The sequence below is a fragment of the Macaca nemestrina genome, chromosome 4 (assembly GCF_043159975.1).
Source record: "Macaca nemestrina isolate mMacNem1 chromosome 4, mMacNem.hap1, whole genome shotgun sequence".
Lineage (NCBI taxonomy): Eukaryota > Metazoa > Chordata > Mammalia > Primates > Cercopithecidae > Macaca > Macaca nemestrina.
Window position 1 is genome coordinate 71,958,314 of NC_092128.1, and position 14,884 is coordinate 71,973,197.

General features: G+C 41.0%; 1 protein-coding gene across 7 annotated transcripts in view; it reads left to right on the forward strand.

The window, feature by feature from the left end:
• LOC105475489 (ankyrin repeat and IBR domain containing 1) overlaps positions 1 to 3,725 on the forward strand; it is a 155,617-nt gene extending 151,892 nt beyond the window's left edge. For all 7 annotated transcript variants that reach the window (XM_011730766.3, XM_011730770.3, XM_011730768.3 and 4 more), the window contains one exon: positions 173 to 3,725. In XM_011730766.3, coding sequence (XP_011729068.1) covers positions 173 to 910 — 738 coding nt within the window. In that variant the 3' untranslated portion in view covers positions 911 to 3,725. The remainder of the gene's footprint in view (positions 1 to 172) is intronic.
• Positions 3,726 to 14,884: the final 11,159 nt, after the last annotated feature.

A 14,884-nucleotide genomic window follows, 5' to 3' on the forward strand; every position in this document is an offset into this window, starting at 1 on the left:
TTTCCTTTAGCATGGGCATGGAGAAAAATATAAGATTTTAGTAGATAAAATAATTTTTCTGTATAAATAAAATTAATAATCCATTGGTAAAGGAAGAGTGGTAAACCTAATTGAGTTAAATTAGTTTTTCTTTAGTCAAATTTTAAAGTAGTTTTGCTTTCTGTTGCTTCAGGCTCTGAGTTCCTTGGATGAAGATGATCCCAATATACTTCTTGCAATACAGTTATCACTGCAAGAGTCTGGACTGACCCTCGATGAAGAAACTAGAGACTTCCTCAGTAATGAAGCATCCTTAGGTGCAATAGGCACTTCTTTACCTTCCAGGCTGGACTCTGTCCCCAGAAATACAGATAGCCCTCGGGCTGCATTGAGCAGCTCTGAGCTTTTGGAACTTGGTGACAGCCTCACGAGACTAGGAGCAGAGAGTGACCCATTTTCAACTGACACCCTGAGTTCACACCCTCTCAGTGAGGCAAGAAGTGATTTCTGTCCCTCAGCTAGTGACCCTGACTCAGCTGGCCAGGACCCCAACATCAATGACAATCTTCTTGGCAACATCATGGCTTGGTTTCATGACATGAACCCTCAGAGTATTGCCCTGATTCCTCCAGCAACTACAGAAATCAGTGCAGATTCCCAGCTCCCCTGTATCAAAGATGGGTCAGAAGGTGTGAAGGATGTGGAACTGGTGCTGCCAGAAGATTCAGTGTTTGAAGATGCCAGTGTCAGTGAAGATAGAGGAACCCAGATAGAAGAAAATCCTTCGGAAGAAAATATTCTGGCTGAGGAAGCAGTGTCTCAAGCTGGTGACAGTGGTAATGAGGCGGCCAACAGAGGAGATGGTTCAGATGTTTCAAGTCAAACACCTCAAACCTCAAGTGACTGGCTTGAACAAGTACATTTACTGTGAACTGCACACATCTGGGCTCTAAGTGAATTACAGTTACAGATGGTATGCTAGGTGGAGTATGCTTGATAGAGACTTTGATTCACTTAATTCCAACTCAGTGATAAACCACTGACATTAGGGTTGAATCCAAAGGAGTTCCCTTGAATGGTAGCTTCATTTTTTATTTTAACCTTACAGGGAATTTCCTTTGTATTTAATTGAATAGCTTTTCCCCTTTTTGCTGACAAAAAGAAGAGCAAGAGAAAGAGAAACAAAAATGAAATAAGTTGTATTCCACACTCTTCAAGAAAATGCAGTCCTCTATTTAGCCTAGACTTGACAATACTTTATTGAACATTTAAACTAAAGGCTTACTGCCTAATCTTTGGGTGGCTTTCCTTTAAAAAAAAAAAAAAAGTTTTCTTCATTCTAGAAATTTATTTTGGATAGATCCGATAACATATATGTCTTCAATCTCTTTGTGCTCTTCCGTAACTTACTTCCTTTTTGTCTGAGCAATGTGAATTGAAGTCTCTTTAGTACCACATCTACCACAAGTGTGATTAGTTTTAATTTCACATGAATCAAAGATTTCCTTTCATGTCTATTTACAGTCCAACTGTGCCAAACTCTGACTTGTGCGCTGACTAACAAGGCATTTAGGTGTGCAGCATCCTAGAGTGCTCCAGGGCAGTGTCAGCGTTCTCGGGAGTAAAAGGTGCCACTTGGTAGCAATGATATTCCAGAATTAAATGGGTTTTTGTTGCCATGGAGACTGCATTTATATAAATGTAGCCTGTAGCTTAAGTTAACTAAACCTAATGCTGCTGTTAAAAACAGTTTATTTTAATATTAAAATACAGTTGATTAGCAACAGCGGTGCTGTATTTTAAGAGACACTTTATTGGAAGTGCAATCATAGTTATTTGTTTTCACAATTTTACAGTGCATTCTAATTACTGATGGGTGCAATTACTTTTAATGGTGTTTTATAAAATAGAAAAAAAGTGGAGTTTTCATGAGTTATAGTAAATCCCACGATTATTAAGAAATTCAATAAAACATCCTGCGCAACATGTTACCGTGCCTTTGCCTAACCTAAATGGATAGTTGCCAGTTAAATAAGTGAGTAATTCAAATTTCAATGTCTCTTCTGAAGTAACTATGCTATGAATTGCAAAGACCTCCATAAAACCACCCATGGCCTTGCTTTTACACTAAATATAACAACTAAATGTTCCATCAGTTTGTTTGCCTAATTAGCAAATGCTGACATGTGTTTGTTCTATTGCGCAATACTCATTTGCTGTGTGATTACTGTTTAGTGTTGAAAAAAATCAACTTCCTAGTTATCGGTGTCTTACTGTGAAGAAAATACTGGTCTTAGTTGTAATTAAGATACAATGGTACAGTGTGTAATTAAAACTAGAGTAAACTGTTGGAATGGCTGTTTTACTTAAATATTATCAAAACTAGCATAACATAAGCAAAATAGATAAGTACAACCCTCCAATTTAGTGTTTTGCCAGATTGTTACCAGAAATCTACAGATACCAAACTTTCAGTTCTGAGTTTGTACAGGCAAATCCTGGGCTGGGTAAAAAGTTATATTAGTATTGTTATCCACAAGAGATGTGATTATGGTTTTTGATTACTTTTTTTTCTAAACTCTGATTTTGAAATATCCTTGTACTTAAAATTCATATTGCTAGGACACTATATTAGAATATTTAATATTCCCCAGATCCTCTTAGGATAAACTAGTGGAAATCCTCTTATGCCATGGATATCAAAGGTCCACATTAGTTTTTATTTCTCCAGTGATCAGAAACATTGATATCAATCCCTCTTAAAGTTAGTGGGGGGAAATATTAACTTTATCTACAGTGTATTACTGTATATTAAACTGAAATAGTCCATTAAAGGATTTTTTTACAAATTTATTTTGGATTAAAAATATCAACACCAATAAGTTTTTAGACCAAGTTGTAATTTTTCCAATATAGAGTCTTTGCATCACATTGAGGCATCTTGCACAACTGCAGTTAAGGTGAGAAAGAATGCTCTGTGTGAAGATAGTGTACACAATGGGTTCTGGTTTCCTTGCTCCTTGTGCAGTATCCTTTATTTCTGTGCTGTTCTCTCCTGAGCATGAAAAATGATCATTATCCAATTTGTATTTCCTTGGTACATATTTTAAAAACAACACAGTCATTGACTTTACAATTCAGTAATGAAGTTTGGCAAAGCCTATTTTGTAAACAAGTTAATTTTATAATGTAAAAAAAAAAAAGTTAATCTAACCTTGACTTGTTATTTGCACTTTCATAGTCTATACTTGATACATTCCCACTTTATATACAGTAGGATTCTACAGACGTGTAGATGTTTGGCCAAATGAATGCTGTTAATAATATGTAAAATTCTTTGATTAAACATTTATTACTTAAACTACTTCCATCTTGTCTCATTACATTGTAGACTTTGTTTTAACCAAGTCAGAAAGCTGATTTTCTTCAGATTAAATCCCTCCAATGTGATGGGATCAATTTGGTTCTTACATGTAATTGATTAGTGCCTAATATTTTTACACTAGCCACTTACTGAGCATTTTGTATCCCAGTTATAAATACAAAAACACTGCATGACAATGTGTTAAAACATTATGACTTCAGTGCTCATTTTATTGACATCACTATAGCTTTCAGGAGAAAAATGTTATTTTTTCTTGAACTCTAATAGAAATACATAGAAAAATAACTTTAAGATATGTTTTGTGAAATTGCTTAGGAAAGAAAAACGTTTTATGCCATATGAATAAAAATGCCTGCTTCTCTTTCTGTGTCCCTTATGAGTTACCAAAACAACCCATGACATTTGACCTTGCCCCAGCTGGTGCTTCATGGAGTCTGCCGGTGATAATCGTTTAAAGTGGTGTCATTTTGTTTATGCCTTTCATTGTGTAGATCTGAAGCTTAACTACTAATGTTCATAGGCTGAATTATTCCTTAATTGTTGTTCATCACAGCTACTAATCTCATTTTTTTATCTCCTTTGAGTCCTCAAATATTTATCATTTACATGTTATTAATTAAAATCTGGAATTTATTAAAGTTTGATCATAATTTAAAAGCAGTGATAGTATATCTCTGAAGAGTAAAACCTTGGAAGCTAACTATTAAGTGATAATACAAACTTCGGGGGTGTTTTAAGTCTGAAATAACTCCAAAGGAAAAAATTTTTCATGCACTAGCTCTTGGACTGAGTAGTAGTTTTGTTTTGTTTATTGTTTTTTTTCTCTTTCCTTTTTTTTAATTTTCTTCTGAGACAGATTCTTACTCTGTCGCCCAGGCTGGAGTGCAGTGTTGTGATCATAGCTCACTGCAGCCTCAACCTCCCAGGCTCAGGTGATTTTCCTACCTCAGGTGAGTTCCTACGGGACTACAGGCACATGCCACCACGCCCGGCTAATTTTTGTATTTTTTGTAGAGACGGGGCTTTGCCATCTTGCCCAGGCTAGTCTTGAACTCCTGGGCTTCAGAAATCCGCCTGCCTGGGCCTCCGAAAGTGCTGGGATTACAGGTGAGAGCCACTGTGCCTGGCCCAGAAGTTGTTTCATCTCAACATTGTGCTACAGGCATAATTACTGGGTCTTCTCCTTGGCAACATTATATTGTCTTGTCAGTTGTTACAACCTTCTCACCAGAATGAAAGATTTCTTTCTAGAAAGAAGTGGCTCTTTCTAGACTATATTATGTGATAGTCCTTACATTAGGAACTGGCAGTAGACTTAGTTCTTAAAGACGAATCAGAAAAGTTTCCTTTGGACCTCAGTTCCACTTAGGTAGCCGACAGACTGAGTGGTGGCCAAACTTTTGAAGGAATTATTCTTCTGCACTCTTTGAAACTGCAATTTGACAATATTCTTGATCAAACTATCTTCATCTCTTAGCCAGCTGTCTCATTAAGTATTTATTGCATAAGTGCCTAGCCTGTGTGAGCCATCAGTGTACAACAGGTTGAGAGACAAATACATGAGAGTGAACAAAGCCAAAGCACAAAAAGGATAATTGTTTGAGGATACAGTCAGGCCTCTTATCTTACTAGGTGTGCCAAGACTGCAAGGCCCTGTTGACAATTTTGCCTGAGCCATCTCAGGACTTACGTAACTAGTAACTTGTGGTCAAGGAGCAGGCTTAACTGCTTAAGAAGTGGATTCCTCACACTCAGTGTTAGCTGAACTGCAACATGAACCCCACCGTGTGCTTGCTATCCATCCAGGCCCATTGCATTGCCCCTGTGAAACTGGAGACAAGGGGAACTGATGCAAATATGCTGAGGTTCGTTCTGAGGGCTGTGCCATGAGTGATAAAGTCCTTTGCCTCTAACCCAAGAGTCTCACGTCTTCTGTCAGCATTCTTGAGATTGTAACAGGCTAACTTACTCGTTTGTCAGTAGGGTAAAGTGAAATCCTGGAACTGAGAGTTTTGGCAACAAGGATGGGATGCTGACAAAGACATGATACTCTGAAAAAGGAACCATGGGCCAGGTTCTGGAATGCAAGACTCCCTGAGATCTGGTAGTGAATGCTCTAACCCTAATGATGGATATAGGGTGAGGGTTGGTGGAGATTAAGAGTTCCCACTGTCCTATCTATTCATGAACAGGAGGCCGTGTTTAGAGGCTTAGCAACATGAGGTAGGATAGAAACAAACAGTGCGAATGGTGCTTTGTTACTCCTGCAGGCAGGCAGAGGAAGGGATGTTTTCAAGATAAGGAGTCAACAACTCCTGTGGCTGAGTCAAGTCCCAAAACGTAAAATAAATGGTGTTATCAATAAGAACCTTGCTGTTCGATTGAGAGCCTTGGGTAGACTGAAAACAGAAGGTTATTTGGTTGAGCTGCAGGCAGTTGCAACACTGCTCAAATGCCGAAGTGAATGAAATGCCATGCCTAAAAGTGCAGAGCAGACCACAGCCGATTCAGCCGTAATGAGAGCAAGATGCTGGGTGCAGGAGTGACAGAAGGTGCCGAAGACTTCAGGGTAAAATGTGGTGGTATGCATGGGAGAAAATAGAAGCCCAGGGCCCCAGTTCTTTCTGGATGTTGCAGGGGCTCACCACTGCCACAGGAGAGGTAGTTGTCGGTGTTTCGGCACTGATCCTGGAGCAAGAGGCTAAAGGAGAAAAAAGGCTGAAAATTAAGTTTGTTGCCCACAGACAGCCTCTTCTGCAACCCTCCTGGCTGGGGGATAATGTGACCTGGCACTCGTTTGCCACATGTAGCCCCTGACTTGCACACATTTTCAACTTGTTGGTCTGTGGTCTGTGTTCCTGTGATGGAAAAGGCTTTTTAACATGTTCTGTGGTAAGGAAGGGAAGCTTTGTGGGTGAGGCCTTTTGGGTGATTCAATGTAAAGTGGTTTCTAAATCTAAATGTACAATGGAATTGATGTGTTGTATGCCCACACTTACCTGTCTGATGATTGTCAGTGGGATTCTCCCTTTTGAGGGCTCCCACATGTACAGAGGTAATAATGGTCTGTGTAAATTGCTCCCTAACATGTCTCTGACCCCTCCTAGGTGGTCCTCCCGACACAATACAGAATCCCAGGAGGAGAAAGGGAAATTGCTGACTGACTTAATGGCAGTCAGAGCACTCAGGCCTTTTCCAACCCAGTGTGGCCACCTACCTGACCCAACCACCAAACAGCATCCACTTTGAAAAACAGGCAGCTATTAATGTGCAGCTCTCAAAACTGAATACCTAACCCATGGAAACCTTGGGACTTCCTGGTGTGACATCTAGACTTTAGGGTGGGTCAACATTTAATTGGAGGATTAACCAGATGGAAAGGCTCCAACAGGCCTTGCTAGTCACATAGAAATCATATATTTGAGAGGGCAGTAGCCTGGCCCTAGCAGTATCTCAATTTTACTTGAAAAATTATAGCTGTGCCTTTGGGGGAAATTTTGTGCCCAACTTAACTGCCATGGCACAGCCACTAGCTGATACCAGAATGGCTGGACTTAGTTCAATTGCTGGGCAGCAATTTGTGCCAAATCCCAGTGATATTTTTTGTAGCTATGGCTAATTCTAAAATGTATATGGAAAGGCAGAAGAACTAGAGTAGCTAAAACAATTTTGAAAAATAAAACTAAAATGAGAGGAACCATGCTACCCTCTTTCAAGACAGTGCAATACTGGTGGATGGATAAACACATAGATCAACAGAATAGAACAGAGAACAAGAAATAGCCTCACACTAATATTGTCAACTGGTTTTAGCAAAGGTGCAAAAGGAGAAAGTATTTTCAATAAATGGCACCAGAACAATTGGTATGATATAAGGCAGGCAAAACTTAAGAACCTCTACTTAAAACTCATACTTTATATATAAAACTTAAAATTGATCATAGATTTCAATGTAAAATACGAAACTTTTAGAAAGAACATAAAGTCGGCCAGGCGCAGTGGCTCGTACCTGTAATCCCAGCACTTTGGGAGGCCAAGGCGGGCGGATCACGAGGTCAGGAGATCAAGACCATCCTGGCTAAAACGGTGAAACCCCATCTCTACTAAAAATACAAAAAATTAGCCGGGCGTGGTGGCGGGCGCCTGTAGTCCCAGCTACTCGGGAGGCTGAGGCAGGAGAATGGCGTGAACCTGGGTGGTGGAGCTTGCAGTGAGCCGAGATCGCGCCACTGCACTCCAGCCTGGGAGACAGAGCAAGACTCCATCTCAAAAAAAAAAGAAAAGAACATAAAGTCTTCTAAGATGTAGGCTAAGCAAAGAATGTTTAGACTTTACACCAAAAGCATGATCCATAAAAGAAAAAAACGATAAACTGGACTTCATCAAAATGTAAAACTTTTGCTCTACAAAAGATCTGATAAAGAAGATGAAGAGACAAGCCTGGGAGAAAATATTTGCAAACCACGTATCTGACAACTTATAGAATGCATAAGGAAGTCTCAAAACTAAACAGCAAAAAGATAATCCAATACAAAATGGACAACAGAGATGAAAAAATATTTCACCAAAGAAGATAAATAACTAACACATGGAATTTGCTCAGCATCACTGACCATCTGGGAATTGCAAATTAAGATCACAGTAAGACACTACACACCTATCAGAATGGCTAAAATAAAATAGTGTCAACACCAAATGCTGGTAAGGATGTGGAGAAATGAATACTCATACATTGCTGATGGGAATATAAAATGGTACAACCATCCTGGAAAATAATTTGGTAGTTTCTTCAAAAACTTAAGCATATACTTATCATATGACCCAATACTTGCACTCCTGGGCATTTGTCGCAGAGAAATGAAAACTTATATCCACACAAAAACCTGTACACATTTGTTCATAGCAACTATCTGTAATAGCCAAACCTGAAATCCACCAAAATGTCCTCTCATAGATGGTTAACAATGGTACATCTATGCAGTGGAATACTACTCAGCAATAAAAAGGAACAAACTATTGATTCAACCACTTGGATGGATCTCAAGGGCCTTATGCTGAATAAAAAGAAAGGCAGTCTGAAAAATATCACATGCTATATTATTGCACTTATATAACATTATTGAAATGACAAAACAATAAGAGTTGGAAGGAAATTAGTGTTGGCCAGGGGTTAGGGATGGTGGGGGCAGGGAGGTGTGTGTGTGACTATGAAGGAGTGACACAAGGGACATCTTTGTGATGATGTCATAGTCGTATTGGTGGTGGCTACGTGAATCTACGTGTGATAAAATCATATAGAAATATACATAGACATTTACCAATGTCAGCTTCCTGGTTTTGATATTGCACATTATGTGAAAGGTACTCATTGGAGGAAACTGGCTAACGCATACACAGGGCCTCTCTATAATAGCAACTTCCTATGAATCTGTTTGAATTATTGAATTATTTCTATTCAATTACTGAATTATTTTAAAATTTAAAAAAAAAAAAAACACAGATGGCAGACCAAAGTTGTCAAATAGGTTATGGTTTGCTGACCCCTGCTTTAGAGTAACAATTCAATAAATCAAATGTTATCTTAGTGCATTATGAGCTGTCAATATTACTACAACTTGGGAGCCATTGAAGATATCTTTAACAGCTAATACATTTGTTTCAGAAATTTGGATGAAGCAAATGTACTTAATCCAAGTATCTTTGGATTAAAGTACTACCAATGTTGGTAAGAAACTACTAACATTCATTCTTGATGGTAATGTCAAATATATTCCACAACATTTTAGCCACTGATGTTATCTGAGCCTATGAATGCCAAGTGGTATACTGATTTTTAAAAGAACATGGCTAACTTTAACATGAGTAGTTTCACCAAGGTCCACTTGTGTACACATAGATGTGCTCATCCAACTATGCCTAGAGCTAGATAAGGGAATACTCATTTGGAATAATACAAAGAATAACAATTAAAAGTAAATTCTAGGTAGTCCCTACATTTGTGTGCATTATAGAAAGCGTAGCCAGAAGCTTGAAGAATGGATTCTTCTCTCTCTTTTCGTGGCCAGTAATCTTTCATTACCCTTTTATGTTCATTTTGAGTTGACTTATAAATGTGCTACCCATTGTTGGATTTTGGACCACTCCTGACAGATTTTCAAACTGTTGGCTCTCTTTTCAAAACTTCTAATATTGAGAACAAATCAGTCTACTCATTGGATAGACTGACCCTAAGATGTGTATTTTGCTCAGAGCCTTTACTAAGTGCAGAAGTCAAAATGTCATCATAGAAGTGTAAGGACTTTTAATCAAGTCATCACTGCTATGTAATGGCATGTACAATAAACTCACACAATAGGCTGCATGTGGTTAGGAACATTGCTGAGAAAACAAAAATGCCTAATGCCTACTGGGAAAGGGAAAACTTCAGAAAACAATGGGGCTGTCACATGTTCCTATTACGGTATGTGCATGAAGGTTTTGATGCCAAGGAGAATATGCAAAACCTTAAGCTTCCCAGCTGAATTTACTTTTTTGTATGGAATTAATTCACTGTGTCTTCACTTTGGCAGGTGTATACACAGTAATGTTTGTTAAAATATCCAGACCCAGGAGCTTTAGGGGGCCCTCCTGGAGTTTTTGCTGAGTGACTTTAAAGACCATTTTTCTTCTGCGTGCTCACATTGCAGAGGTTAAGCCCATCTTCCAGGACTTTGCTAGTAGTAGTAAGAGATTATAAACACAATATGAAACTCTGCTGAAATAAAGTCCCCTTCTGAGAGCTACCATAACCACAAAGTAATGGAGATACGGCAAATTTGTAACAACAGGCAATCAAAAAGTCAGATGTCTAGGACTGCGTATAGTGTCTGTACTTACATTCAAATGTCTTCCTTGAGATCTGTAAATTCCACCAAATTGCCGTGTCCAATACTTTTGATAACAGAGGAAGGAGTTATCACAGTCTTCTCTGGCTGACTCCCTCATGCACAGCCCAGAGCATTAAACCTCCTCCAGTGTTATCTAAGCCCTAATTACCCCAGCACGGGCTCTGCAGAACCCTTTTCCCTGCTTCCTCTATTCCGTCTTCTCACCTCCATCTCAAAAGAGACTGCCACAGGTGACAAGGCCAGTCCTGTCCTTCAGTTTTGGAAGAAAAAGGCCCTTGGCCTGACTAAGGCCATCCTCACTCCTGTCCCTACTCGCTGGTTTTTATACCTTCACTTCCTTCTGCCTCCAAATATGCCCAAATGTCCTCCTGTCCTGGAAAGTGAAAAAACAGAAAGGAAAAGCACAACCTTTGCCAGCCCCTGCTGTTTCTCCTCTTCCTTTAGGTCAACCTGGCAGACCTCTTGCAGGGGCTGTCCTTTGCTTCCACAATAATCATTCCTGCCTCATTGAAGTGTAGGTTCACTCCTCCCTGCCCCTAAGAGTCGGTGATCTGGTCCTTGTCAAATCTACTGGACTTGTTCCTAGTTTTATTGTGCCTTGACCTTTTTTAGTAGGTTAAGTGAAACAACCTCATGTATTCTCAAGGACCTGGGACACCGTAGCCCTACATCAGTTGTAGCTGAGCTTCACTAACATAGTTCTGAAAGTCTCTGATAGCCTCCATAACATCACGCTTTCATCATTCTCATATGTTGGCGACCAATGCCCTTCTTCTTTCATCTCCTAGTTATGGGCATACCCAGAGTTTGACTCTTGGGCTCTCCTTCCTTTTCTCTCATTTCTGGCAGTTTCATCTGTTCTCACAACCTCAGTTCTCACCAAATTTTGATGGTCCCCAATTCTTTCTAGCTCTGAGCTCCAGCGCCCAAAACTCTGCCAAATTAGTATTTGCTCTGCTTCCACATACAGAAAATATCTAAGCCTACATCATCACCTTGTCTCACAGCTCCCCAAGCCATTTCCTTTCTTTTTTTTTTTTTTTTTTTTTCTTTTTGAGACAGAGTCTCACGCTGTTGCCCAGGCTGGAGTGCAGTGGCGCGATCTCGGCTCACTGCAAGCTCCGCCTCCAGGGTTCCCGCCATTCTCCTGCCTCAGCCTCCTGAGTAGCTGGGACTACAGGCGCCCGCCACCGCGCCCGGCTAGTTTTTTATATTTTTAGTAGAGACGGGGTTTCACTGTGGTCTCGATCTCCTGACCTTGTGATCCGCCCGCCTCGGCCTCCCAAAGTGCTGGGATTACAGGCTTGAGCCACCGCGCCCGGCCTCCTCCTTTCTTAAGATGGCCTTTCTTTTTTTTTTTCTTTTTCCTTTTGAGATGGAGTTTCAGTCTTGTTGCCCAGGCTCGAGTGCAATGGCACGACCTTGGCTCACTGCAACCTCTGCTTCCTAGATTCAAGCAATCCTCATGCCTTATCCTGAGTAGCTGGGATTACAGATGCTCACCACCACACCCGGCTAATTTTTGTATTTTAAAGTAGAGACAGGGTTTTGCCATGTTGGCCAGGCTGGTCTCGAACTCCTGACCTCAGGGGATCCGCCCACCTTGGCCTCCCAAAGTGCTGGGATTACAGGCATGAGCCACTGCGCCCGGTCAAGATGGCCTTATTTTATAAGTGACATTACCCACAGTAAACCCTGGGACATCCCCAACTTCCCCATGCTATACAGAACCATCCAATTAGATCTCAACTCCCACCAACCCTTTTGTCCATTCATTATCTTGATCATATATGATTGGTTCATTCCACCCCATTTATCACCCGAGTTCTGTCCTTTAGTGCCTTAAGCCTAGGTTATTGCATTAACCCTTGCACGGACCCTTTCTCCAATATCTCTCTTCTCCACCCTAAACCACCCGCCATGGACCAGACCAATTACCCTAAAGCAGTGCCTTCATCATGATACTGCAATCAAAATTTGACACTTACAAGATAAAGACTGAAACCCTGTACCTGATATTTTAGGTCCTCCATCATCTGGCACAACTATTCCTCTACATAAATCTTTCTAACTCTCTCCCCAGACCACCTTAAGCATACCAGGAACATGCCGTCTTAGCATCTTTGTTCATACTGCAGTTGTGACATATTCTTCCTGCTGGGGCAAGCACCAAAGACTAGCTGGCCTAGGACTTGGAATTAGAAATACGTGAGGTGGCAATGAGATACCATCGCACACCAGTTAAGAATGGCGATCATTAAAAAGTCAGGAAACAACAGGTGCTGGAGACAATGTGGAGAAACAGGAATGCTTTTACACTGTTGGTGGGAGTGTAAACTAGTTCAACCATTGTGGAAGACAGTGTGGCAATTCTCAAGGATCTAGAACTAGAAATACCATTTGACCCAGCGATCCTGTTACTACGTATATACCCAAAGGATTATAAATCATGCTGCTATAAAGATAGATGCACATGTATGTTTATTGCAGCACTATAGCAAAGACTTGGAACGAACCCAAATGCCCATCAATGATAGACTGGATTAAGAAAATGTGGCAGATATACACCATGGAATACTATGCAGCCATAAAAAAGGATGAGTTCATGTCCTTTGTAGCAACATGGATGAAGCTGGAAACCATCATTCTGAGCAAACTATCACAAGGACAAAAAACCAAACACTGCATGTTCTCACTCATAGGTGGGAATTGAACAATGAGAACACTTGGACACAGGGTGGGGAACATCACACACCGGGACCTGTCATGCAGTGGGGGAATGGGAGAGGGATAGCATTAGGAGAAATGCCTAATGTAAATGACGAGTTAATGGGTGCAGCAAACGAACATGGCACATGTATACATATGTAACAAAGCTGCACATTATGCACATGTACCCTAGAACTTGAAGTATTAAAAAAAAATAGGTGAGGGAGGAATGTAGACACCGGTTTCTTTGGATAGATCTGAAAGTGTGAGCTTTTACACATCTGAGTAAATTTTTTTCTCATAAAACATCTTACACTCTCAAGGTGTGAAACTCCAGGAGGGATACAAAAATCTATTCAACCTGTAACCTTCAGGAATATAATCAAATATTATATAAGTAATTTAATTCAAAATGTTATGGAACTTTTTGTTGTTTAATAGATATAGAGCTTCAGTTTTGCAAGATGAAAAAGTTCTGGGCTGGGAGTGGTGGCTCATTCCTGTAATCTCAGCACTTTGGGAGGCCGAGGCAGGAGGATTGCTTGAGTTCAGGAGTTTAAGACCAGCCTGGGTGCCGGGCGCGGTGGCTCAAGCCTGTAATCCCAGCACTTTGGGAGGCCGAGACGGGCGGATCACGAGGTCAGGAGGTCGAGACCATTCTGGCTAACCTGGTAAAACCCCGTCTCTACTAAAAAAATACAAAAAACTAGCCGGGCGAGGTGGCGGGCACCTGTAGTCCCAGCTACTCGGGAGGCTGAGGCAGGAGAATGGCGTAAACCCGGGAGGCGGAGCTTGCAGTGAGCTGAGATCGCGCCACTGTGCTTCAGCCTGGGCAACAGAGCGAGACTCCGTCTCAAAAAAAAAAAAAAAAGACCAGCCTGGGCAACATAGTTGTTAGCAGCTGCAAGTATCCAAGTCACACAGGTCTGCAAAGTATGTTACCAGCAGAACATATCAGTATCCATACAGGTCTACAGCAACCTCAATTCTTACCTCCTCAGAAGAAAGAATTCGACTGAGAAGCATAAGGTAGAAGGAGAGATGGAGGCAAGTTTTAGAGCACAAGTGAAGGTTGATGAAAAAGCTTTAGAGCAGGAAGGAAAGAAAGTATACTTGGAAGAGGGCCAAGCAGACGGCTGGAAAGGCAAGTGCACAATTTGACCTTTTAACTTGGGGTTTTATGCACTGGCATACTTACAGTCTCTTGCATCCCTTCTCCCACCTCCTAAGATCTTGTTAGGAAGCAGCTGATCACCAGTTTCAGGTGTTTTCTATCTATTAGAAGATGGCCGTTCCCTGGTGCCAGCTGTGACCAATTATTACTTTAGCGAGACAGTTAACAACCGCCTGACCATCATCTGATGGCCACCCAACACTCCTGGTGTGTGTGAGACGGGGGGCCCTCCCCCAACCTGCTCATACAACACTAGCTACCCACTGTAACATAGTGAGACCCTGTCTCTCACACACACACATACACACACACATACACACACACACATACACACATACATACACATACACACACACACACACACACACAAAGCCTGGCACGGTGGTGTGTGCCTATAGTCCCAGCTACTTGGGAGGCTGAGGCAAGAGGATCACTTGAGCCCAGGAGATTGAGGCAGTGAGTTATGATTGTGCCACTGCACTCTGGCCTAGATGACAGAGTGAGAACCTGTCTCAAAAAAAAAAAAAAAAAAAAAAAAACAACAGTTCTGGATATTGGTTGCGCTTAACACATTTGAACAGTACACTTAAAAATAATTAAGATGGGCCAGACACGGTGGCTCATGCCTGTAATCCCAGCACTTTGGGAGGCCAAGGTGGGCGATCACTCGAGGTCGGGAGTTCGAGAACCAAGATTGTGCCATTGCACTCCAGTCTGAGCGACAGAGTGAGACTCCATCTCAAGGCAAAA